At 38.7% G+C, this 27,759-nt stretch overlaps 1 protein-coding gene across 4 annotated transcripts in view; it reads left to right on the forward strand.

Annotated features, from left to right (window-relative positions):
- whrna (whirlin a) overlaps positions 1 to 27,759 on the forward strand; it is an 82,021-nt gene that overhangs the window by 39,383 nt on the left and 14,879 nt on the right. For all 4 annotated transcript variants that reach the window (XM_029838006.1, XM_029838008.1, XM_029838009.1 and 1 more), the window contains exons 4-5: positions 14,771 to 14,979; positions 17,514 to 17,550. In XM_029838006.1, the coding sequence (XP_029693866.1) occupies positions 14,771 to 14,979; positions 17,514 to 17,550 (246 nt within the window). The remainder of the gene's footprint in view (positions 1 to 14,770; positions 14,980 to 17,513; positions 17,551 to 27,759) is intronic.

The raw sequence follows: 27,759 nt of genomic DNA on the forward strand, positions 1-27,759 counted from the left end.
AATAACGGGCATGTGAGCCTCATTATTGTGAGGCAATTCTCGTTTAATTTGAGTGTTCTGTTCCACAGATATGGTCAGGGATTAAAGGGTTTGTTTGTCATGGCAACAGGAGAAGAGTCATGGCAAATGCTCCCTCATCTCAAGCTTTTTTAGTCATAAACCTTGTCAGCCAGCCAATTACACAGACACCTGGAGGGCCCACACTTTCAGCGCAGTAGGGGAAGAATTCTAATCTAATAAGAAATAAAAGGAAAATGGGGGAGTAAAATAGTATTAGGTAGATTTATGTGACCACGTTTCAATTGTTACTAAAAAGTGTTTATGGTGATCTGCCACCTTTTAAATGTTTTAGAGATTCACACGTCACTTCTGACAACCGTTGCTGTAAGCTGGAACTATTGGAATAAACATTCAACGAGCAATCAGTGACATCCAAATTATTATTCCCATTATTCAAATACGCAGCATCTTTGGAGTGCAGCAAATGCAATTAATTAGGTGATAACATGAAATATAAAATGCATATTGTAAAGTTATATTAAAATCAAACAAATCAAGGGGGTGGGGAGGTGAAGAATGTTGTGGAGCCTTGATCCTGATGGTGCTGAGGGGTGGATGTTGATGAATGATTGGAAGAACCTGTGATTGGAGGGTTTGATTGAAGATGATTTGAAGATGGCCAGGCGGTGAGGCGGTGGAGGGGCGGCTGCGGCTGGAAGATCTGAGGAGCACTGAAATGAGACAGAGCACTTTTCTATTTGACTATTTGTCCGCTGTAGGTGATTTTGCAGGTTTCATGACTAGAGTTGCTCCACTAATAAGGTCACTCAGGAAACGCTTAGAAACTCATTCCTATTTTAAACACGTCAAGAACATGACTGTAGGGCATCTACAGGACGAGGCATCATCACCAAATTCCCTGCAGGTTAACTGATATCAGACATATTGGGTGTCAAATATTTATGAGAAGACAAGACGGGAACAGCAGAAAAAAGGAAGGGTCGCTGTGGAGTATCTGTTATTATATTTATGGCGTTGACCTCGGTGTTTAAGACCCCGTTTAATACAGAACCGACCCTGAGGTTTAAGTTAACGCTCACTGCTTTGGTCTTTGACCAGGATAATTGCCACTGGTGAAGTTGCTCTTAAAATGCTCAGTATAATACTTATTATACACATCGGTAAGGATTTATTGATGCTAGTGTTGTGTAAAGCACCAGTTGTCTCAGCAGTATTGGGACTCTGTGCTGAGCCTCAAAAACCAGATTCTTTCTTTATCTTTAGAACTGTTTTTGAGCTCTTATTCAGATTGATTGATGTTCATATTATTATTTTGTTTTACTTACTGACACTGATAACATTCATAAATTGGTTACCACACCTACTTGGTGCCTGGCACATAACTATAATACCATAACTTTTGCAAAGTATTTCAATAAAATTTACTATACTGCTAATCCAAAGCTTCATGAATTGTTTCAAACTTTAAAAATGTAAATATTTAAATGTATTTAAAATCTAAATCTTAAAATTGACCCCACTTTATCACATCATTGCTGATTACTGACAAATAAAGCTTTTTAACAATTATTGTAATTCTTTTAGATGTTTTAAATAGTTTACAATACTTTTATTTTAAGCACTGTTTGCTAAGAATATGCAGCAAAGAGTGCGAGAAGTCACTAAACTGTGATATTGGCTCTCTGTATCGCTACAAAAATGAGGAAAAGGTCAGTTGTGCTCAGTGCCCTTCTGTTGACATCTGCTGGATTAGTTTGAATTTAATTAAAGATGAGGGGGAAAGGTCAAGTCTGGTATGATGTCAACACTGGACAGGACTCAGAAAGGATATTGGACAATTCTCTATTTTTCCAGAACTGCATTCTTAATAATGCATTTGGTCCTTTATCCAAGCCTTGCACATGTGGTATATAAAATAGGTGTACACATCTGCAGCGCCTAGCAGAGTGTGCCAAACACGCAGCTGGATTAAAGCCAGATATTTTCAATTTACACAGAGGTGATTTTCCATCAGCTTCTATCCTGCTGAAAGAGCACAAAACAAATCTGCACTTGGCAACCAACAAGATCCAGGTGTGTGTGTGTGTGTGTGTGTGTGTGTGTGTGTGTGTGTGTACATTTGTTTTGTCTATCTACTGCAGCCGACAAGAAGCAACATCACAACATGAGGGGGGTTTAACAGACAAAATGTAATTGCTCAAATACTGCTATTTATTTTATTGTCTAGCTGTAATAATAATTACTTTTAATGAGCTCTTTAAAGTTTTCTTCTAGCTCTCACATGTTTTTTTCTGATTACTATTTTGCTTGTGATGCGCATGTCGAATTTCATCACCATTCTAGGACACTGGCTGTGTTACCTGCCCTACAAACGCATTGTTACTATTGAATCAGAATTCATAATCACCTGCCCTATGATTATGGATATTATTTAATCATATATATTATTATTAATATATTATTATATCATATATTTCCTTTTTGATCCAGTTATTGCTAAAACAATTTTGCCATCAGATTTAGTTAAACTCTGATATCATGGGACTTGTTGGTTGAATGAAACTCAGGATTCTTACCTAATGATGGGATGTCAGTGACTCAAGGCTCATGATGATGTGGTTATTTTGCCCAGTGTTTGATGGTAAAGAACACATTCACTCAGTCTAAAAGCATTTCCATACTCAGCTACTGTGCGTTAAACCCCGAAAACAAAATGTGTTTGAATTCAGTTTGCGTTTACTCCCTGCTCATAGAAAAGGCTAAAAGGCGACTGAAGAGAATGTGAAGCTGTGCCCTGATATGTTTGAAGTTCACCAGAGTCCTCTTATTGCATTTTCTTGCTCCCATTCTCTCTGCGACATTAGATTTAAGGAGAACATTTATTCCCCAGATGATTCTTTAGGACAGAAATATAACAGCACTTTACTTCTGGACTTCAATCAAGTGTACTTGTTAAACTCTTTCCAACCCCATAATATAGTGAAAGCTTGAACTCGTGTCCTCTTCAGTCCATTGCTGTATTAGATATTAAAGTGCCGCTTCGACCCACAATCAAAAATATGTTCTGTTCAAGTTATAAATTATATACTTGTTCTACTTGCTCAGATTTCAGCTGCAGAGATGGTTTCTCCCTCACAATGAAATGGTGGTGGGGGGCAGCAATAGTTTTAAGGTCCTAACAGGACCTGACGTGTCATAAGTCCCTTTTCTGATCTTAAAAATTCACTATGATCAAATGACACTTGCTCATTCTCTCCATGCTGCATCTTAACAAACTGTTGTTATGAGATTCATGAATAAAAGGAAGTCTTTTACAGGCTATTCTACTCCAGCAGGGTCTTGTTTTCTACAACCTGTGAGATGAGCTCATTTTTCTGATTTTTTGATGAAAATGTGTCCTCTATACTGTAGTCACAGGACACTTGCTCATCTTCACAGGTATAAGTAGAGCTGACATAAATAGAAACTGCACAGAGTCTTTTACAGCCTGTATTCTATTTATTTTTTTTATATTTTAGTTACTTATGACCATGGTCCCAGATGTATTACTGTTATTACAACATTTATTGTGAAGGGTAAAGGTTATTCTTTAAGAGCGTCTTGGGCTAATATATTCTACACTAGGTGCAATACTATGATTACAGAAACATCAATATCAAAAGAGTTGCGCGATATAAACTTTAATAAACAGATACAGTAATAGTATAATCCCCTTTGAAAAGAACAACCAACTCTGACTGCCAGCTGGAAATGTGCGTCGCCCTTGCAACAGTAGCTGTCAATAAGAAGCTTAAGAAAAACATGTAAAACATCAGCGACCTTTGTTTCTGTTGTTCACCCATGTTGTTAGTCTAACTAAGGAAATCTAAAAATACATAGCTTTTTCTTGCACAGCCCATTATTGGCAGATAATCAGGAAGTTCAAATGCAAATAATTTCTAGATGGAACTTGAATGTTGACTTTTCTCTCACTATAGTTTTTGGCTTATTGTAAATGTGACTGATGCAAAAGAGAAATGCATTTTATGTTGTTTTGCTTGTTTAATAATCAGGAAATTCAAATGCAAATGCACCAAACACAGACCACACAAAACAACAGAGGTGAGATTGCTACTCAGAGCCTCACTGAAGTCTGGTCTGTTGGCAGCGATCTGGTTTTAACAACACCACCAGAGACCACTGAGGAGTGGAGCACCTGCTGCACTTCACATTAAAACCGTGCCAGTAGCGCCCATTCTAATGACTTGTTTTGTAGTTTTATTAAAAACCTTCATTACAACAAGAACAACAATAATAATAATAATGATTAAGACACTAAGACACTCAATCCCTAAAACCTTCTATAAAATGAAAAATAAAACTACTGTAGCATATTTGCTATTTCCTCGGTATCTCTGATTTTTCTCCCTTGGTTTTTTTTTTTTATGTAGTTGCCCACACAGAGGGACCAGATAAACACACCTCCCTAAGTGTTGTGGATACGCATCCAAATGTGTCACATGCAGCTTTGATTTTCTGTGATGTGGCTCCAGCAGAGCTCTCGCATTATCTGCCGCACCATTGAGCCACATAAGAGCAATTGTATCATATCTGTTGGCACCGACTACAAAGTTGCACCACACACTCAATCTTACAAATGACACAGTAAAATGCACGAGCCTCGCAGATGTTGAGAGGATGTTTTCCAAATGGAATGTGCACATTTTCAGCGGGAGTTATCGACCAAATGAATGTTACAATGCGACAATAGGCCACAAGAAATAGAATACAATGTAACAACTGCTTCCTGAAATAATCTTTTCATTTTCTAGATGGAACTTGCATGTTGCTTAAGCGTGCGACTTTTCTCTCACTACTCTAGTTTCCCTTCACAATCCATAAGCATGTACATTAGGCTGATTGAAGACCTTAAATTGCCTCTAGGAGGCAGTGAATCATACGTGTGCTCTGTGAAAGGCTTCTAACCTGTCGTGGGTGTGACTATTGGGTTATGCAGTTAAAAGCAGATAAATGAAAGGACGGGTGGATAGATCACTAGCTCTCACTATGTGGAAAACAATGGGATGTCACTGTGTCAACAGTATGTCGTAACATCATAAATCACCTGTTATTCTTGGCAAATTTTTGCTTGGTTTAAGGTTTGCTTTCACAGAGATGGATCCGCCTGCTCTTCACACTGAGGCTCAGAGCCACTTTGATCCGGTCTAATGACACATATAATGGTGTCGTGGAGGGAGGACATGTGCTAAATTAGTAGCATGGAGAGGCGAGATCAGTCATTCAGCTTTATATACTTAGACATCACTCAGCGTGTATCAAAGTTTAACCCCTGTCAATGTTACATCATTAAGATCAGGCTCTAGAACCTCTCCAAAGAAGCTTTTATCATCTTAAAGCTGAGATGTTCTCCCAATTCAAAGCTACATGATGATGGATATGGTTACCATAGTTGCAGCTTACCTGAAATGTAACTATTAGATGCACTGACACAGACCTACTATGACTGGCTCTTTTGATGATTATGGTGTTTGTTTGTTTTTTTCTTTTTTTTGTACATACGTACGAAAAAAGACTCAAATTTGGTGCATCCAACTCGAAAAGAAACTAGATTCTCAGACATTAAATAGTGTATCAGCTACGAGCAGACTGGCACTGACTCACTTCTCCTCTGGAGTTATCTGGTTCCAAATACATTAGTTTCAATTCTCTGTGGCACAAGAAGACAAAACACACATTTAACTTAGTGTTGCACAGCGTTGTGCTGTGCTTAAAAGCTGAATTCCTTCTTTGGAAAGCAAGCACTTCAGCATGCTGCAACATTAACAAAAACTGTTTCAAAATTACTGAAACATTTCAAATGTCTTATTTACGATGTCCACACTATGTTGTTTCTTTTCTGGGCAATTTCAATAAGGAAAGCCAGATGTGTCAACAGCTAGAATCAAGCTTCAAGAGAACCCATTCTGCCCTTTTTGTAAAATCCTCCACATGTTTTCAGTTTGAAAACCTCAGGATACATCCCCTTTGTACAAAACCTCATTAAATATACCATCCATCTCCTCCAAAGCAGAAGGAAACCCATGGTGAAGTCGTTTACACATTTGACAAAACAGATTCTTTAAAAACATCACGCGTTTGATGCTTAGTTGACGGATAATGTAGCGCACCAGAGTACTGGTCTATTCCTCCCTCCTGTTGATGTGCACTGTCTGTTACTCGGCAAAAATAATGGTCATGTTGTAATGTAACATGCAGTTGCTCAAATATGTAATTTTATCGTTCTGCAAATGTGTTTAAAAGAGAATATAACCTTATTATTCAATATACAGTATCTGTATTTGTTTCTCAGTGTTATTTATGAACGGCTGAAGTGACATTTTATTTTTGAATGGATTTGAGGACCATCATGCATTTTCCTTTGTAATTATTTAGCAAGTCCCTCCTGTAGACAATAATCATCAGAATCAGAATCATTTCTTGGGCTGTAGTGCAAACGGTTTGGTTGGAACGAAATACCTACCAATTTAAATCTCTTTTGATGTGCTACTTTATTTGAAAACGATGCTTGCACCTCTACACCTGACAGATACAGCAGATACAGGCTATGGGGAAATATCAAAAGAACTTTAGGCCAAACGGCCATCTCGCACTGAGTTCGGGAAAAAAAACCAAATCACTGAGTAGAACTAATAGATGTAATTAGACCTGAGAGATTGGTTGAGGCTTTTTAGTGACACACAGCCACCGCATGTATTTAGTATGCAATGAATGGTCCTTTTGAGGGAGAGATGCCTGTTTAAATTCAGCTTCCTCTACGCAGAAGGTCAGCATTGATTTTGGAATTAGCAGATAAAACTGTTGTATAATAGATATATATTTAAAAAAGCATCAAAGCATTTCTATTAAGGACTATTAAGGTCTTTATAAGCCACATGGCCAAGAAAATCTTTCTGAGTTGATTGAAGAGGTCTTGTCTTTGAAAATGCTCCAAGTTATTTATAATAATAGAAATAAGTATTGTTTATCAGTGCCTTTTAGAATACTCAGACACTGTACAGTATATTGTTACAAAGAAGAAAGAAAGGAACAAGTAAACTCAAGATACTTTAAAATAATAAATGTATACATAAGTAGAATTCTGTGCTTCCTGTGCTGGTAAGGTGGGAGAAGGGGACAGTGAGGGGATAGTAGGAGGAACGTATGAGTGTGCAGAGAGTGACAATGTGTAGGAGGTCACAGAGGTACAGAGCAGTGAGGTGGTTAACATGGAGGACAGGAAGCTGCCACCAGACAGAGGATTAAATGGAGGAGATGTCTTCAGACGTTCGTCGACGATTGCTGAATGAGCCAATGTTGACTTAATAACTAAATACAGTCCACTTGTGTGTAATCCTATCCCAGTGCAAATACAGCTGTGCTGTGATGGCTTTATAGGTGGCTTTATATAGAATACTTGTAGGCAAACAGCATCAGTAAGTCCAAGGAAAACACCCGGACAGGTCAGAGATAGAATGTGGAGAAGGTTGAAGCCGGATTAGTCACTCAAAAGCTCAAACATCTAATCTAGCAGCACTTCAAGAGTATGGCACAGCTGCAACCCTACCAAGACACAGCTGTCCTCCTAAACTAGCCTTTCTCAAAGTGTGAAGTTTAGTTTTTAAACCTACAGACCGATCAGGGAGAGCACTCCTCACTATACTGGTTTAAAACAAAACATATTCATACGTTAGCAAGACCCAGACAAAAGACAGACCTGAATGCAACTGGGACTCTGCGCTATGGTCGGGCGCTGAAACCAGCCATTTACAAACACCGTCCAACTGATCTCATGGCGTTTAAGCTGATTTGCAAAAAAGAATGGACAAAAACTTCATTCTATGATGTGTAAACCTGGTAGAGACCTACCAGGCCTAAAAGTATTGCCTCAGAGGGTCTGAATACTTTTGCTCACCATACTTGAAACTAAATTAATTCATTAATTAAATTGTGTATGATTTTCTGTGTACTTTGTTTTAGTCTTTTGCATAAAATTCCAATAATTTTAGCTATCTATGTCTGTGGTCATGTGACAAAATGTGGAAAAGTTGAAGGGGGTTGGTTACTTTTGCAAGCCACTGCATAGAGGCAGGTATGAGGTAATTAAAAGGGAGTTACGATCAAGAGAAGTGACAAGGTGAAGAATGGCAGCAGTGAAGGAGGAGCAGAGGCAGTTAATGGTGCAAAGATGGACATATAGTGTTGATGCTATCAGTAATATTGATGTGGGACTGGAATAAAAGCGCACGACCGAGGGTGAAATGCCGACTCGTCATCTTTGGGGAGGGGGAAGTCTGCAGAGTAGAGTTTTTGTGAAAGTAGTAATTTGGTGCCAGTACACAAGGTTTGCTGTTTCATCACTACTTAACTTGAATTCTCAAGTTGATATATTGTTATGTAATATTGTTTCCATTGAACTCAGACAGCCAGTATTTGGATTCAGTGAAGAATTAAGTTTGCTGGAGATGCAGAGTTGGGTGTCATCGGCATTGCGGTGGAAATTATTTCCAGATGATACTAAGAACGGAGAGGGAGTATATAATAAAGAAAGTTCCACAGACAGAGCCCTGGGGTACACCTATAGTGATGAAGACCAATGAGATCTGAATGATTTGAGTTAGATTAGTGGAGGTTTCGACCAATCCATAGGGGTGCAGGTGGGTAAAGCCAATGGAGTTTAATGCCACCCTGTTGAGGAGTGTGAGAGACAGTGTTAAAGGCAGCACTCAGGATTAGTATTGAGAGTATTCCAACCGGAGTGACTGTTCTTAAATTACATTATGGACAGTAAATTTTAGCTGTGACAATGTACCCTACAATGTGCAGCCGTAAATGATTTGGCATTTTTCCAGGAACAACATTCACGTCAAATTATAACTGGTTGTAAAAAGAAGACAAAGAAAGGAAATGGACACTGACTAGTCCAGCCAAAATGTGTGCTGCCATTAAAATAGCTGACTCAACAAATGTTCAAGGTAACAGATAAAGTTCACTGAATACATTATTCAGCTCTATTGGGTGTTTTGGCTACATCTGTTCAAAAAGTTGTCGGCATGACAATGAGGATCTGCCATTTATTTGTGTGTTTAGGAATTACAGCGCATGATAATTGTGCTGACATTCCGGTTAACTAATCTTGTCCTGTGGGGGCTCTGCTGTCAGTGTTGGGAGGAATGTGTGTTTTACAGCATTTCAATGGTTTTTCTACACATTTCATTTCATCATCCTGCATCCAAATATTATAACTGTGGTCAATTTATTCAGTGTTAATATTATTTATTTGCCCAGATTATATAAAGACAGAAAACAAATAAAAAATGACAAAATATTTGAGCAATAAAAGTAAGAAACTGGTTTATTTGAAATCCTTTGATTAATTAATTAATTAGACAACAACACTAAAAGGTTCAAAACGATACAAAAAAATAATTTCAGATTCAAATGTTTATGCCACGTATAGATACAGATAAGTGTACAGATATATTTAAAAAAAAACACTTAAACATTTGTACTACAATCTAACTGACAGAAGATCATTTTGTTTAAATTGTCTCCTAAAAATAAGGAGAGGAAATGATGACGTTACTGTTGGATCTAAAGGGTTCTATATCATTCTGGATTTTCCTTTTTAACTTGTGACGGTTCTTCAACTATTTTTTCTATTCATTAATCAGTCCATTTCCTTTGGCGTCCAGTGGCAGCGTCTCCTCACCTGCAGAGGGCCACCTCACAGCTGCAGGTGTGCTTCCCCCTGCCAGATACATCCATGAATCCAGAAAACTCCGATCCACCTTTGAATAGTCATGCCCAGCCTGTAAATTCCATGAATTGTAAAGTACTCACTGGATCGTCTTCTGGTGGCTCCAAAACCACAACGGTGTCCCCAGATACTGCAAGAAAGTTCAGTCAGACAGAATAATCTTGTGTAATGCGTTTAATCTGCATGGGAACCGCAATTTGAGCCTTGTAAGAAGCAGCAACTTTCCCTTTTATGGACTGAGCGAATCGCAGTCCCTCCCTAGATCCCCCCATCACTGCCCCTGCAGAGGCCACGTCCTGGGCCATCATTACATCCATTCTGTGATCAGTCTTGTGGTCTTCTTAAGAATCCCGTGACCACTCACTTAGCTCAACCATCCACGCCTGGCTTGACTAACCCAAGTCTGTTCATCCTCACTTGGCAAACACGCAACCAATTAATCCAAGAAAGCACCAACGAGATTAGTTCAAGACGAGCTTACTCTTTTATCCTGGTTCAGTTTATCCCACCTCTGTGAAACAACCCTCAAGTCAGCGTAACATTAGCAAAATGTTGCGCACGCGCAGATTATACAGGCCAGCCCGCCGTCCACATGGTCACAAGTCGAATCTGGGGTGCAAACATTCAGACTTCTCTGGGCTCATTTTTAGTCACGTTAATGCATCTGCCTATGTTTTATGTAATTGAACACAAGAATTTGGTTTCCTTGCGTGCATGTAAACGCACTTACAGTTAAAAAATACTTAAAGATAAAGTAGTATTTGTAGTGGCAGCTGCTCCAGGAGATCAGAATAAATAGCCTCACTGTGACTCAGGTTACCTTGCAGGACCCTAGAATTGCCCCATTTATCTTGTTATCTCCCTGAAGTGCTGATGCTGTCAGAGGAATCGATGGCGATTGTCCCAATCCAGTGACTCAAGCTGTACATTTGACTGTAATTCAGTGTAATTTATCCCATCACCTCTTCACCTGTCTTCTGTCACAGTTCAGCGCCAACTTTCTAAAGATTCACTGATCCTCTGTATACATCAGAAAAGCGATGTAAATACTAAAAATGGACAGTTTATGTGATATGATTCTGCAAAAATAAGAACATAGGTGCTAACATTTAGTGCAGTAACAATAAATGTGTAATAAAAGAGGAATGACTATTATCCCTGTCTTGAGCCCCCATTACTATAAAAACGTAAAAATAACAAATAGTAATCCCTCATTTTGAATGTTGAAAGGTACCATTTCTGTGCTGATATCTCAGCTCACATGCTTCCTCCTTCTTAACACCAGTGCATGAGAGGTTTGATTGCAAAAGTTCTGCTGACGCTGCTCACTGATAACCACGTCTAAGATGGAATCAAACCGCACCCTTCATGCTGATCATAAAGTAGCCATCTGGATCCAAAAAAGGTCTTCCTGAAAATATTAGTGAGATAAATAACGACAAACAGACCACCTGGAAGTGATAAATAGGTGACATTTTTGTATAGCTTTAGTGCAGCTTTGAGCTAGTAATAATAATTAAGTAAGATAAAGACATTTTATCATCCATTTTGTGTGATTTTCTGTGGTTGACTAACATCAATGATAATGAAGAGTCTGTTACAAGCTTTTAAATTGAATTAAAGTATCGAGCACATTGAATACATATGTATGTGTGTGTGTGTGTATGTATGTATGTGTGTGTGTGTGTGTATGTATGTGTGTGTGTGTGTGTGTGTGTGTGTGTGTGTATGGATGTATGTATGTATGTACAATGTGAAAGTAAAGTCATTCTATCCTACTAATGGTTTGTAAAACCACTGAGAAATCTTTAAGATATAGACTTTTGGCATTCTGTCTTCAAAAGGATTTGGAAAATTGATGCATTTCCACAATCTCTTGGAATCATTTGACCCCTTTTTTTTAAAAAGAAAAAAAAAAGTGAACCAGGTTTTATTGTGGTTCCAATTCTACAGAGAGGCTTAGATCAAACCTACTGTATCAAACATGCAGGGGGCTCATTTTAAACACGTAGTGTGTAATTAGAAGTTTCATTTCCAATTACGCACCCTGCGTATTTAAAATGAGCCGGGAGCTGTGAGCAGACACCTGCCTGGGACTGAGGATTCAGCAGGACCAGGCAGGTGCATATTTACAACAGCGTGAGTAATTAAAAATAACACTGCACATTTGTTCTTCATCACCTGAGTTATTCTTTGCCTGTCTGGTGTCTGACTTTCCCCCCATTACGCTTCATCGGTATTAATCTGATTTTTTTGTCACAAGCAGTTTCTCAGTGCAGTACTGGGGTAAGAACGGTGCAAAAAGGATATAGATTGGTGCTTGTAGCTTAAAATGGACCTCATCAAATAGTGCCGGTAAAGGAAGTGGAATAATGATGTGAAGAGAAGCAGATTAGTGTTTATATGATATATAGAGGTATAAATTCTGCAGATTTAGAGGTTAAACAATGGGTTTAAATCTATTGAAATTCTTTTTCTTATGAATTAATCCACAATCATTAGCAGGGTTCTTATCAACAGGAGTCATAAAACAATATTCAGCATGTAATTAAAGACCAGTTTAGTGAGGCTTGTGAACATGGATATTTATGGATGGACTGAAGGAAGAGCCATATATGGGTGTGCATATCTCACATCCTTATTATTATTTTTATTTGAAAATTTGATAAAGAGGAAAATACACAACACAAAACACAAAAGAGGAATACAGGACTTGTCAACACTCAAGAGTGGGCTAACAAATGAAGACACAGGGAACACGTCTGGCCACTTACAGTTAATAATAGATCTTCTCAGAGCATGCATTTAGACTTGTCAAATTATGCAAAATATGACTGTAATTTAGAATGTGAGTGGGTCTTTTCTTTTGACTGAGTCCATTATTGTGTATAGCAGCATGAGCAGCAGCACTAATGCATGAGCATCGTTTGAAGCCAGGCCTCTTGCAACTTGACGTGCCATCCTGACACTTTATGTGGGGAAAAGAAATAATCTAAAAATCTGAAATAATGAGAACAATAAATTAGTATTTCATTTTGAAATGCCCCGAGGCCAACATTTATTCCAGGCTCACACGATGTCATCCACGGTGTTCCCCGTGCTGTGTCATTGACTGGATGATTGTCATCACCAGCGTAGTTTGTAGTTGCTTGTTTTTAAACATTGATTAAAACAATTTATGAAGTGACGGGAGGCGGGGTCACGGCAATCATGGTATGTGTGTACTGCAGATACAGCACATCCGCCTGGAGCCATAAAGGCTGCTTCAAAGGTCAAACCAGCCCAACTCAAGGTTCAGTAGTGTGCCTTAAACCCATATCACAGGAACCAATTAAGCATATGAGGTTGCCAGTTTCAATGAAATGCAACCAATCAAATCAAATCAAATCAATCTTTATTTTTATAGCGTCTTTTACAATCAGAATTGTTTCAAGGCCCTTTCCAGAATCCCAGGGCCTGACCCCCAACAAGCAACAGTGGCAGGAAAAACTCCCCTTTAAGAGGAAGAAACCTTGAGCAGGACCAGGCTCATGTAGGGGGACCCTCCTGCTGATGGGGGGCTGGGTAAAGAGAGAGGAGAGGAGAGGAGAGGAGAGGAGAGGAGAGGAGAGGAGAGGAGAGGAGAGGAGAGGAGAGGAGAGGAGAGGAGAGGAGAGGAGAGGAGAGGAGAGGAGAGGAGAGGAGAGGAGAGGACAAATGAAGAAATAGGAAACACAAATAGTCACAAAAGTTATTTCTTGAGATTTTGGAAAGCTTGATATAAACAGAGCCCCCAAGCTTGTTGTCTCTGGCTTGTGGATCGGTGTACCTTGGCCATTTGTAAGACTCTGACTATAAACTAGGATGTGGATTGATGGAACACTCAGGAGAATCTTTCCAAATTGGGCCTCACCTCTGCTGTTGACGGCTAAAGTTAGAGCTGAGCCATCTTGATCGATAGTGTTTCTTGGTGAGTTTGTGGCAGTTTCAGTGTCAAAAATCCTTGTTCTTACTTTTTCAAAATAACTTTTTTATATATTCATTTTGAAGTTACTGTCAGCTTTGCAACAGTTCATTCCTCAGGCTCTGTGGTCGCTGTCAGACAGGCCTGAAAACCAAAGCTCTGTGGAGCAAATGTGATTTGCTGTGAATTTGATTGAATGTTCCCACCTCATGTGTTAAGTGCAGTTTTATTGGACAATATTCTACGCTGTCCTGATGCAGGTGCTGCAGCACCATGTAAGGTATTGCATTGTGTCAGATTGTTGGAATCCACACGTCCGACTTGCTTCTTAACTGCAACTGCAAGTCCAAACCAACTTTGTTGGCCTAACGTGAGTAGGAGAGTCATTTAAAAAGGTGCACTTTCAACAGTGTGTCACCTCTGCTAGACCTTATTGTAAATAATATAAGTGCAGATACGTATCTTCAGTCTTCATGACCTTGAGATAAAGAAGTTTAAGGATAAGTACAATTACATGCAGGATAGATGAGGGTGACTGACATTGCTCAGCGGACGGACCTCAAGGTTATAGCTACTGTTCTGCTTCATTATACGCCGTAGCAGGTACGGTCAAAGGTAGTTCTCAGGATGGACATCATTATGTCCCCATCATTAGATGCCTCCAGGGCCAGGTCTTTGAATAAGTGTAAAATTACATTTGAAAGCCTTTTCAATTATATATTAAAAAGTCATGGTCGCGAACCCGTCAGTGAGCACAGGATGCTTTATTCATTGTGTAATTACTTCTCTTTATTACCCAACCTAAAAGTCACATATTAAAAAAAAGCAAAAAAACAAACTCACAATTATTCTGTTCTGATCCATTTACTATTTTGTACACCTGTACCACTGTTATGTTACCTCTCTCTGACCTTTGACCTCTGAACCTGTGTGCGCAGCAGTCCGGCCTACCCTTGCCACCTTGCTCAGCCCCCCCCACCATGCCTCTGTGTGCCCTCCCTTCTCCACAGGTTGGGGACCAGATTCTGGAGGTCAATGGCCGCAGCTTCCTCAGCATCCCACACGATGAAGCTGTCAGAGTCCTGAAGTCGTCACGGCACCTGATGATGACGGTGAAAGACGTAGGCCGTCTGCCACATGCCAGGACAGTGGTAGGTGAAACCAAGTGGATCGCCAGCTCGCAGATTGCTGAGAGTTCTGCCAACAGCAGCGTGGGAGGGTGAGTGTTTTGTATACAGCATAGTATTTGCAATATTGGTAATACTGGTCCTCTGTTTAATACGACATCTAAGTTTATCAAGAAATGAATTATAGCGTGAGCAGAAATCATCAGGACCAAGATGAATATAGGAGAAACTGGTGAAAATAAAATAAAAAAATCAGGAAGACATTGAGACATCCTGGGTCATAGACATCCACACCTGAAGTCATCAAAAACTGTGATTAAGTGCATGTAAATGTGGGAAAAACTGTTTGTCTGATTTGTTTCAAGGCAGAGTGTGATTGAAATTTTGCTTCAAAGACTAGGGACCTTTGGTTATACTAATAAATATGAGTCAAATGTGAAGACCTGAAGCACTGAAGAACTATACTATACTATACTATACTATACTATACTATACTATACTATGCTATACTATACTATACTATACTATACTATACTATACTATACTATACTATACTATACTATACTATACTATATTATACTATAGCTATGCTATACTACATTATACTATACTATACTACATAGATACTATGCTATGCTATGCTATGCTATATTTCTGGTAGTTGAATCAGAATTACCATGACCTGGATGACTGAGAACCTTCACAGACAATCATATACTATACTATAATGTGTAGATTTCATGTTGACGACACATTTAGTTAGCAAAAAGGCTGATTTGATATTCACGGCCACTACATATATCACCTATTAGGCCTAAGGCCTAATGCAAAGCATACTATTTATGATGTTTGTTTTTTTTAATTGCAAATGCAAGCAAGACAGCTGATTATGAAATGCCAGGGCTCCTTTTAAAATGCCACACCTGAGAAAGTTATGACCTGCTTTACAGATGATTTCCCTCAACAAAATTAAAGTCAGATGTGTAAATGTCATTTTCCTCAGAAAAGAGTCAGACATAAATGCCAAGCTCGTTTTCTCTTCAACACAAACCAGCAGAACCATCCTGCTGAATAATTAGACCTGTCACGATAAGAAACCATTGTTTCTTTCAATATTCTTCATTTTCTACTTCAGGCTTTTGTTTGGTGATACTTTGTTCTTGAAATTGACTAGCTAAAAAACAATCATGTATACTACTTTTGCCCCCCCCCAAAAAAAAAATATTCACATGTTTGTGGGATAAACATTCCGCTCACTTTTAGGTTTGTATGAAATTTGATATTTATTTGCTACAAATGTTATTTCGTGATTGGATTAGACCCATACAGAATTCTATATTTACACATTTTCATTTGGTGTGATTATGGAACACCACCCAGTGTTTCATTTGATATCTGGAGATGATGCCAATTATATGCCAGCAAAATGAGAGCCAAACCTAATTGGATTCAAATGGTGATCTGAGCCAGATGTCTGGGCTGACCTGTCATCACAGGCAGAACTGCAGTCATGTGCCTACCTCCGCAATTGTTATACTAGAACATGCTGCCCAAATATAGGTGAGGAAACCTCTTACATAACATGCTTGAGGAATTAAACACATGCACTTGACTTATTCCACCCAGGCAGGCATTTAGTGCTGACAAACTGAGACGCGCTTTCATGTTTGCTGCTTAGAGCGCAATGCCGTCTTCTTTAAACAACATGCAGGATGACTTACCTCTGCCATATTTGTGCCAGAGATCCCTGCAGAAGTCAGTGACACACTTTTTAATCACGTGAAAGCTGCGAGCATGATTTAGAAATCTGCTGCCGTGGTCACACATATCTAAGCCTGTGATGAATGTATTTAAAGAGATGAAACGCTGTCAGCCAAGATATGTCCAATCCTATTTGTGTGTGTGTGTGTGTGCGTGTGTGTGTGTGTGTGTGCGTGTGTGTGTGTGTGAATGCACACATGCACATTTTTCTCGCCCTCTTAGAAATGTTTTTTAATATATATATAATAAATAAATCAAAGTGAAAATAACAGCATTTTTAAACTGCTAAATACTGGAATGGGATTCAAATGTATGCAATCACTGCTCCATTTCCAAAAGCAATTAAAAAGGAAAAGAATCTGAGGGCAAATACTTTTACATTTTACATTCTTTTCCAGCCGCTTGTTATCAGTTTGTTAGTGAGGCGCTGTTTGCAAAATATGCACTCATTTGGCTAAAATGACAAGCTAAAGTTTGAGGCTGAAATTTGGTAACTGTTTTATTGAAGGGGGTGTACCTGACAGCAGGTCACTGCAAACTGTGACACATTTGTAATATTAAAAAAAGCAACTATTTTTCTGTCAACTAGTTCAGATTGTAAGTACTTCAACACAGTACTCATAGGAATGCCAACAAATCAAACATATTGTCTGTATGGAATACAGCAAATTGTTCTCTGCTTGGCCCCGATATCGACAGCTGCACAAGCTCAGGAACAATTTGGATGCACCCCAACCACCCTCTAAGATAAAAGGCTAAAGATAATAAAGGTGGAAAAGAGAGGCAAAGTTTGTGGGTAAAAGAGACAAAGGGAGTGAGGAATCCCGGTGTGATTAATTTATTCTCCTCATCTGTTTCCCTGCAGCATCTCAATGGAAAAAGGAGCCTCTGCATCTGGAAAGGTGAGATGTGTAAACAGTGTTAGTGCGGAGTGACATTCTGACCCATTTTAAATGTGGAGCATCAGGCCTTGTCCACTTTCTCCCTGAAATCATGAATCCATCCTTAAAAATGAACTACATAGCAAATAACAGCAGCCTTTATTTGTATTCTTTTATTTATCCTTTATTTTGACCCAAGTTGATCAATGTTCAGAATATTGAGCGCATTAAAATTTGAGTATCATTCTTCAAGTGCTGTTGTTGTCTTGTGAATCTGACCTACAGAAATGTTGATGTCAGGCACTAAATTTGAGTATGTTACCAAACAATATCCAATTATGGACTCATTAACGACATGAATGAATGAACAGCCCAGTGATGCTGTAAGATCAGATGGTCAAGCCCATAATTTAGACAATTTAATTTAATTTAGACAATAAATTAATTTTTAATTTAATTTTAATTTTCACTCTATGTTCTTTTAATGTTTTTCAAGCAAATCATTGCTTTAGACTGAAATTCTCCCTATATGGTCTAATGCTGGTTTTCTTATTTACTTATTTGTCAGAACCAGTTAGGATGGATTTCAATGCAGAAAAACTTAATCTTGAAAGGTTTAACAGTTTATTTTAAGTTCTTTCCAGCAGGCAGCAGAAAATTAAAGCAGTTTTTATATTAACAATAAATATACAGTAGTGATAACCATCATTCTACTGTAATTCATGATTATGTCAACGATATATTATGGGCACAATTTTAATTATTTAGATATTATTTCATTGCCGCACTGGCTATTGCTTCTTTTTCTGCTCTTGTATTCTTCCAGCCTGCACTACCTCCACCAGTCCCCCCCCTCCCCCCTTCCCACTCATTTTGTTCAATTCTCCTGAACGGGCTGTTGGACTCTGGTGGGGGAGAGTAAACGTTCTCTGTAGTGGATAAACCGCCACACAGCAAGGGAGGAGGTGTGGAGAGGCTGTGGGAGAAAGGATGGGAGTATCTCACGGCAGATGCAGCCAAATGTGTAAACATATCTGACATGTTTGCTGCAAGCTCTAGTGAAGCAGGAAGGTCGCCCGACCCCACCGTCTCCACACCGAGCTCAGTCCATCCAGACTACGTAAACCTGGGGTGGAGATGACCCAGAGGAGGAGGGACAGAAAGATGCAGGCCCAGGGACAGATTGCAGGTCTGGTAATGAGTAGGCTAAGTTTAGCCCAATGAACGGGGGTCTATCATGCAGGGAGGGAGATTTTTTGTGTGCGTCCACGTATAAGGGTGTCCACCACCTGTCCTGCTTTCCACCATTGTCTCTATCAAAGCCTAATGCACCGCTTTCACACTGGCTTTTTAATTGCTTATTAACTGCTCAGATGTTAACACAAAAATGTGGTTATTCACCGAGATTCAGCCAACGAGCATGTCGGCTTTATGGAATACGCTGATTTTAATCCAATGGTTGACCAGAGAGGAACAAAGAGAGGTGTTATCGGGACTTTTAATAGCTGCAATGATTGTCAACCAAACCAAAGTGGTACAACAGTACTCAGCATATGTCAACAAACTATATTATTATTATTATGATGACGATGATGATGATGATGATGATTAGTAGTAGTAGTAGTAGTAGTAGTAGTAGTAGTAGTAGTAGTAGTATAATCCACCTTGTCATGAAAGTACTGGCTGTGTGTACTTCATGTCTCCTATCTACTGTGACAAGTGTACTATATGAGTAAGAAAGGAGCACACTGATTTTCCTCTGTACTCTCTTCGAGGGCTCGTACAGTACTACTGATTTATTATTTGACGTTTGATGACATTGCGAGTGCATATATGTCATTTCTAAAATCTTAGTGGGCCACCAGCGTTTTGTCCCAGTCCAGCCCTGCTTGTGTAGCTGATCACTCTTCTTCACTGGTCCAAGCACGCTGTGCTGAGGTGTTGTAATTAACCTAATAAGTAACACTTTGTCTTCACTCATTGAAAAGCCCAGTTTGTTTCTGAACAGTTGCTGTCTGGAATCCTTTTGCAGGGAAGCATTATGGAGTCATGTTGGCAGTTCATGTGAATAAAGGTCCACTTTGTAGGAACATGTTAAAAAAGTTGATGCTAAATCATCTATAACTCGTTTTAGAGAGCCATGCTGTTCCCATTTGTGCAAATGTAAGAATAAAGCTGCCTGATTGATGAGTAATTCATCCAAAATTACACCGCAGGAATTCTGATTGGCGTTCGGTTCGAAAGAGAACGTTTCTGCAGAGCTGTGGCCTCAGCTGCACCCCTGACAGAAACGTCAACTTCAATCACTTGTCAGATGTACTGTAGAACTTAGATGCAGTTGCAGGAATTTTTGGAGACAGGGTGTATCAGGATTTTTCTGCTGTGGCTGACAGCAGGAAAGAAGCAGCGTGTGTGGACAAATGGGTCAACCAGGGATCCATCTGGACTGAGATGATCATCTTCAACAACATGATCAGTTACTTTACATGAGATCGCGTTATGATTGAACTAGATTCACTGTTGTACTTTGTAATTGTAATATCGCATATAATTCATTCTCCTGCTGTCACTCTGATGACGTCTGAAAAATAGAATATGAATGAAGCGTTCAGTAGTTTTAGTGAATTCTTTGTGGGCACTGGATCTGCTCTGGCAGGGAAAAATCCCGATCAGGGAACTTCCAATCAGCAGAATGATTTGATAGAGAGATGTTGTAATTAACATTTAAATAATGATTAAGCCCAAAAGACCTCACCTATCTTCTTCTGCAGATAATAGCAGTATTTCTCAGAGGATTCGTGGTCTTGACAGTTTAGATTTAGAGGATTTCGATACAAAGAACGCAGGACATGGAACGGGATATAGACCCTCACAATAACTTGTTCAACTCCATCAACAATAACTTCTGTTTTACACTGATGAAAAGTCTAACCAAGTCAATAGGGATAGCAAATGATCAACCATACACATTAACAGCAGGTCTGTATGCAAACTTTGCAAATTTTAAGGATTACGTGGGCCAAATCACACAGTCATTCAATAACATGGCAATAGAAATGTGGATAAATGAGAAAGGAGTTGCAGACTTTGACTTGGATGAGTTCATCCACTTGGATCGGCAGCACAAGGCTGGTGGAAGAGTGGCATTCTTTGGAAATCTACAATAGAAACAAATGAAACTATCAGTTTTATTTATTTAATTATCAGTTGTGTCTATAGAACACCAGGTTCTAATATTGAACTTGTGGTTTCCAAAATAACTCTCAAACCAAATTTTTAATCTATGGGGACTTGACAATACATACAATAGAATATACAGTATGAACTTGTACCCAAAAAGCCCCAGACAGAGCAGAATAACATCTAATTGCACCACTCTAATTGACAATATCTTCACAAATGACTTCTTCAACAAAACAATAAGGCTATTTATCAGTGCCCTTCAGCAGTTACTGCAATTCAACAGGTTATAACAGACAACTGGTTATAAATCTAAACATCCTGCCAAAAAAGAACTGGATAAAAAAAAGTGAGAAAAGAAGATTGAATAAATGCATTTAAAAATGACCTAATGACACAAAGCAGGGATGTAGCATACATGAAATGAAAACAAAGAAATGGTGTGTATTTGGTTTCATTTATTTATTTATTTTTCAAACATGTATAAAAAAAATTGCAGAACAACATTCATAAATAGAAAAAAAAATTAACATGTTATCCAATATATTTTTTTAAAATAGGACGAAGAAATGAACATATTTGATGAATTCATGAAAATATTGAAAACATTATATAAAAAAGTTGTCCGATAAAATTGCTTAACGATAAACCAAAACAAGATCACCTTGAATCACAAAGGGCTTAAAACACATTTTGTAGAGTTTATAAAATAGATCCAAAGAGAAAATAAATATAGAAAGTCTAAAAACAAGCTAACAAGTACGCTGAGAACTTATAAAAGAGAATACTATGATAAAACATCAACTGATAATAAAAACAATGTTAAATGTGGATCTCTCTAAAAGATGATTACAAAGATGATTCTAGACAGGAGGGTTACCTATGACTGTTTTTAGATTGTTTAACCAAATACTTTGGTCATGTTGGGCCTGACCTAGCTAAAAATATCCCTCATTCAGAGGTGACCATATAGAAAAAAAATCTTAGCTCCATGTTCACCACAGAGAGAAACAGTTGAAACAGTCTTAAAATGTAAAAACAGAGGTATTTGAATAACTCAAAACAGTTTAATATGTTGATTATTGTTCAGCATGTGTGGACATTACTTGTGGTGTCCCTCAGGGGTTAGTGTTGGGTCCTAAATTGAAACAAATATCTTTGTTTCTGATACAGGAGACTAAAACAGGATCTAAAAAGCTAAAGGTTTGGTTTTATAGAAACAAATTTTTATTAAATCTGAAGAAACAAGATTTTTTTTAAAAGCTGCAGATCTAATGCATAAATACTGATACAGGAAGGGGTTAATATATGAAAGGGTCAATGAAATTGTGGATCACAAAACACATTCTCTACTGTGCACTAGTGCTTCCATATCTAACTTATTAGGCAAAGTTTGGGAAAAATTAATTACAATAATTACTATAGTACAATACAACCAGATTTAGAGATCACACAATCTATCCCAATCTATCAACTGGAAATATTTAAAAATTATTATGATATAATGAGAACATTTGATTTGAAACTATGGAACAGTTTAAATGTAAAGTTTAAGAAACATCCAAACGTAAACCACTGCTCATTAGACACAGAAAATAATGTGTTATTAATTCTATTCATAAGGAAACCAAAGAATTGTACATTATATCTAAATTGATAATGTATTAAACAAACACTCCTTCCCATTCCTTTGTATCATTTTTCATTTTCACACTTTCACACTAGTTTGTCCTCTGTTGTGTGATTATGTACTACTTCATTTCACATGTTTCAAAATAAACTAAACTCAAAAAGAAAAAACAAACTTTGACCAACTTTGCAAGCAAAAAAAACAGTATAAGTGAAAGAAGGAAAACATCTAAAAAGACAGCATTTAACTACAGCTAGTAGCCTTCCTGTAGTCTCAATGTAGTCTCTTGTTCTGTGATAAATAAAGGATTTTGGCCATGAAATGCTATTATCCTCAAAATTTCAGCCACCAAAGAATTTTAAAATGTCTCCCAGAAATTCCAAAAAGGCTAAAGTGCCTTCAACAACTTAAAATCACAAAATCTTTTCCTACTTCCCACTAAACACGTTGCCTCCACAGTAGCACTGCACATCTTTAGCGAGCATCCCTGGTCATAGATGAGAGAGGAATTTATGTGTTTTTGTCCTTGTGCTCTTGCTTTACTTTCCCAAAGAAAAATTTGTCGGTGGGACCTACAGGACGCTCTTTTCCACTATAACGTTGGTAAATTGCTTCTTGTGTTTGCCAGAAAGTGAAAATTCTGTGGGTAACACTCCTCAAAATGCTTCCTGCTCTGCTTTGTAGTGTCCCTTCAGGTTGCCACTTTTCACAACAGCCACAGACTTGGAGGATAACAATGCCATCGTCGGTTTAAGCGTAAAAGTTGTGTTTAAGTGCAGCCCTCTGCATTATATAGCCAGCCTAGCGTAGCTCTTTACTTGACTGAGGGTGATGTAAAATCCTTCAAGACTCCAGCAGTACGGACACGGACCAGAGTCCTTCTCTTGAGAGGTCAGTTTTCCCGAAGGACACTTCAACGGTCAGCCCTCTCTTCACAGACATTGACATATAGTCGCATCACTTGGCGATAGAACAGTGACGTTAGGTATTTTGAGTGGAACACAAATTCTGACGTTTTCACGTCATGTGTTGACCTGTTGCCTTACAGAACTCCATCAGTCTTCACAGCACTGACTGAATGTGCCCTTTTCTAATTAAAATACAAAGATGGATGAGGTCACATTGACAGACCATAGTAGTTCTTCTTTATCAACGCCATAATCATTTAAAGCTACTGTTGTTTAAACTATGAACAAAAAGAAGCATATCATGACAAATATCTTTTTCTTCTTAGTCCTAATGTGCTGGTTTTGAGCGGCAATATTTGTGAGCAGCTTCAACATCAACAATATGTGTCGATGCCTCTCTTAAATGAGTAATTATGAGAGTCATTATAATCCCAATCCTAGAAATTGGCTATATTATTGTGTTTGTCTGGTTAAGTCAGTGAGATTTAAAGTCATAAATTGCTTATTCAGAAAGGACAACACAAACACAAAACTCAATTTATATTTCCACATTTATTTTTACACCGAGCCAGTCGGGATATAGAGTTGTGGAATAACGTTATTTATGGTTAACAATTCTGCATTCAACATTTGTACCAAATGAAGAAATAAATCACTTTTTTGCAAACTTGTAAAGCTATGATAATGATAAAATGCGATTCTATTTAAATTAGAACCCACCATTACTGAACTTACATTCGAAAAAAGAGCTTTACAAAACTTTTCCACCATGCTGTGTAACATCCCTCCACAACAAAATCACACACAGTCGGTGAAATTATGAGGTGCCCACACTATAATATTGCCGATCTTGTGTCCAGCTGTTTGGGCTCAGCTGTGTAACCAATTCAACTTCCTGTCCTGTGGTCTGACCTTCATTGCTTACAGTACATGTTATTTAGTGGAGCTCTTCATCTCTCCATTCAGTGTGTGGTTGTGGCGCACTCTTTATCCATCCAGCATCTATTATCACATAATTCCCTCCTTAGATTGTGAATATATTGAAATAATGACCACACACATTGGAACAGGCCGTGGCTGTGAGATTATTGGACTGCATCTAGAGAAGGTCAAACTTTTAATAATACAACAGACATTATTGCATAATAGTGTACCAGGAAACGATCTGCATGATATAAATGTTGGCTGTTTGCACAAGGCTGATTAGAATCCCATCAAGCTCTTCCAAAACCTGGAAATGACCTGCAACCTCATGACCTACTGTTGACCTCAAATTTGGGTGGACTAACTTAAAAACTATTTTAATTTTTGTATATATTTTTTTTCAAGTGTGGGGACCCCAAGATAGACTGTTGCAAACCCAGAGAGGAGGAGAAGCGGCTGCCAGCCGGGTGCTTGAATCTATTTGTATGACTGCGAAGCACCCATAAAGGGACAGAGAGGACACTGAGATGGATAAAGCTAGGATTTACGGTTAGACTGCAGGAAATAATGTGATCATTCACAGCTCTGCTGCTCCTCCATATGAGCCAGAGGGCTCCGTTTAGGGTCATCTCCCGTTGCTAACCTCACACTGTGTCAGCACCTCCCCTGCACAAACATTAATCTCTGGTAGAAAACACTAATGGTGATTGTGCTGCACAAACATTGTCACATTTGTGTCCTCAACCTGGTTTGCATCTTTTTTTATGCCTTCCTCGCTGGTGCTCTGAGACTCACCACATCCCAGCGGTCACATCCTCTGTTCTATCCAACACCACCACCTCCTCCCCCCATCCATCCATTAATTGCAGCCTAAAGGCCAAGCCTGAGCGATAAGCTAATTAATTAAGAATAGGTCACCAACTAATTCTCCCACCCCTATTTGAGCCCTCATATAAAGCAAATGAATTTTGTTTGAGACACAACACAATGTGAATAATAAGGGTATATATTGCGCCTGTCGGTCAAACAAAGCAGCACAGAGCACGATTGCTTGAGTTTAAAGCTCCAGCACAGCTGTAAAGCACAGAGGAAGATGGATGAGCAGGAGCAGTAAATCACAGATACACTGACCTAAACTAACACGCACGAAACTGCGATGAGTAGAGCTGCAAACACAGCAGCACAAACATATTCAGAACTTCCTGTTGTCAAACGTAAAAAAAAAGCTAAATTCTTACCTTCAAGATAAAGATTTTAAAATATTTAGGTAGCCATACCCTCTAAAAACACAGCTAGAGAACTATGTCGAACTATTCAATATGTTCTTCTGCAGCTGCAGTTGAAGTTATGGAGCGACTATTTTCATATATATATATATATATACAGTCCATTCTTTATTTAAAGTCCATGAATGGCAGCAGCGGTGGGTTTAAAATGATAGCAGATGTCATTTGCCCCATTTAAGAAAGAAATGGTGCAGTACCAGTCAGAACAAACCTAAATAGAAAGACAATCAATCAATAGAAAAATAGAATCTAATTATTACAGTCACATCCTTTCACTGGTTGGTCTTTTCACCTCATTCCATTTTCAAGACATCAGCTTCCGTTAAGAAATATGGCCCATAAATGCATCTGAGTGCTGTTGCCACAAAGTATAAAAGTTAAAATCCTTACATTTAAATTTGATTCTGTACACAAAAACAAAACCCACTTAGGCAATAATATCCACATAAGGCAAAAACACTGAGAGAGTATGTGGAATAAGAAAAGACAATCTAGGAAGGGTAAAAGGAGTTCATGAAGAGGTGAGGAGACACTGACACACATATGTAGCATAACATACAGGTAAACTACACAGGTTATAGCCTTATCCTGGGACCTGGGATACATTAAGCAACAAATGGGCATGTCTTTCCTCAAAGGTGACATTTTAGAAACATGGAAAAAAAGAAAAAAATTTGAGCGAATGACAGAGCACAAATTGTGATGGCGAGACAATTGGGTGAGGGCAATTGGGTCCAAAAGTGCAGCTTGTGCAGTAGTCTGTCAGTATCTGTCAAAAATGCTCCCAGGAAGGAACTGTGGTGAGCCCACGACAGCATCATGGGCTGTTTAGGACCACCTAAGCAGTGAAGGCTGGCCTGAGTGGGCTGTCCTAACAGATGTTCTACAGTGTTCCTTTATGGCCGTGACCGCGTCCAGCTTTTTTCATGGATACTTTAACTGGAAGAATAAAACAATTGTGCTGAAATTGGGTCTATTGACCACTGCTTTTGTTTTCATACTCATTCAAGTCATTCTGCTCACATTCTGTTGCGTTGGGGGTCCAGATTTATTCAGATGATGTAGAAAACAACACGTTTGCAACAAAAAACTGCTCCTCAGACACTTTTCACATTTCAATAAGTTATATCCATTTGCAACAGATCTTAGTTTTTTTCTAAAACAGAAGAAAACCTAATTAGTCCCTTTGCTGTTTCCCCGTTCTCATTTGCAGCTCAGCTTGAATTTATCAGCCTTATTCAACCAATTTATTTTAGTGGAAGACGTTTGTCTTCTCAGCCACCACGTTGTTTTGGTAGGTTTTTTGTTTCATTTTTTTCTCAGACACCTTTGCATAAAGGTCATTTGACACCCACAAAGTCATGATTTTAGAGATAAGTGCTCTCCTAGATTCATACAGGCCTCACGAGCAGGTGACAGTCGGCTGTTCCACACAAGCAATTTCATTAGGTTGCCGGAGCGTCTGCCCTCTGAGACTTGTGGAGAAGAACTGACTGTTCACATGCTTCATCAAGTACAATGGGTTCATTTCGTGTTGCCCTTGAACTGAGTATCCGGGATGCTTTGTACAAAATTTCAAGGTAAGTGTCAAGGTGATTACGATGTGTTCAGGGTAGAATAAGGGTGGTTGAGTTCAGGCTGTAAAAAGTTGTTGGCTTTTCTTCGACGTTCGAACAACCGCTGCAGAGTTACAGATGGGCATGAGAATGAGAGCAGGAGATTCGGAAGATGTGGAGGGACCTGTTCCTTCCTCCGGTTTCCGTCTTGTACGTTCACAGGCAGACAGACCCCGGAGCTGTTGCTTTGAAGTAGTGCCTTTGATTAAGGAGTTCATTAAAGAATAGCTGCATGCTAGTGAGCAGATAACAGGAAAGAAAAGGACTCAGCAAAGAAAGAGAGGAGCAGATCTTTATTTATGCGTTTATTTACATGTGATTGGCAGATAGCAGATGAGACATATTTGGGAAAACCACAAAAGGAAAAAAACAAAAACCAGGAGTTTTTATAAAATCCGCGTGTATTTGCCAGAAAAAAGAAACAGAAAGAAGGGAGGATTAATATAAGTTGTCGTTGTTGGATGACTAGACTGATGGTTGGGTTTGTGTTTATGGTGTCATTTCTCTTTAATCCTGTCATCAGTTGCAATCTGGGCTCTTTTCTTGGCTCCTCCACAATCACCCCTGGGTCTTAGCAGTTATCTCCCCATCACTTTGTCCCATCAGTCACTCCAACTCTCCAGTATATGTTTCTCCCTGTCTTCAGCCACAACATCCTTGTTTTTTATGTACTTATCTGGGAAACC

This window comes from Takifugu rubripes, chromosome 6 (assembly GCF_901000725.2).
Source record: "Takifugu rubripes chromosome 6, fTakRub1.2, whole genome shotgun sequence".
In the NCBI taxonomy this organism is placed as follows: Eukaryota; Metazoa; Chordata; class Actinopteri; order Tetraodontiformes; family Tetraodontidae; genus Takifugu; species Takifugu rubripes.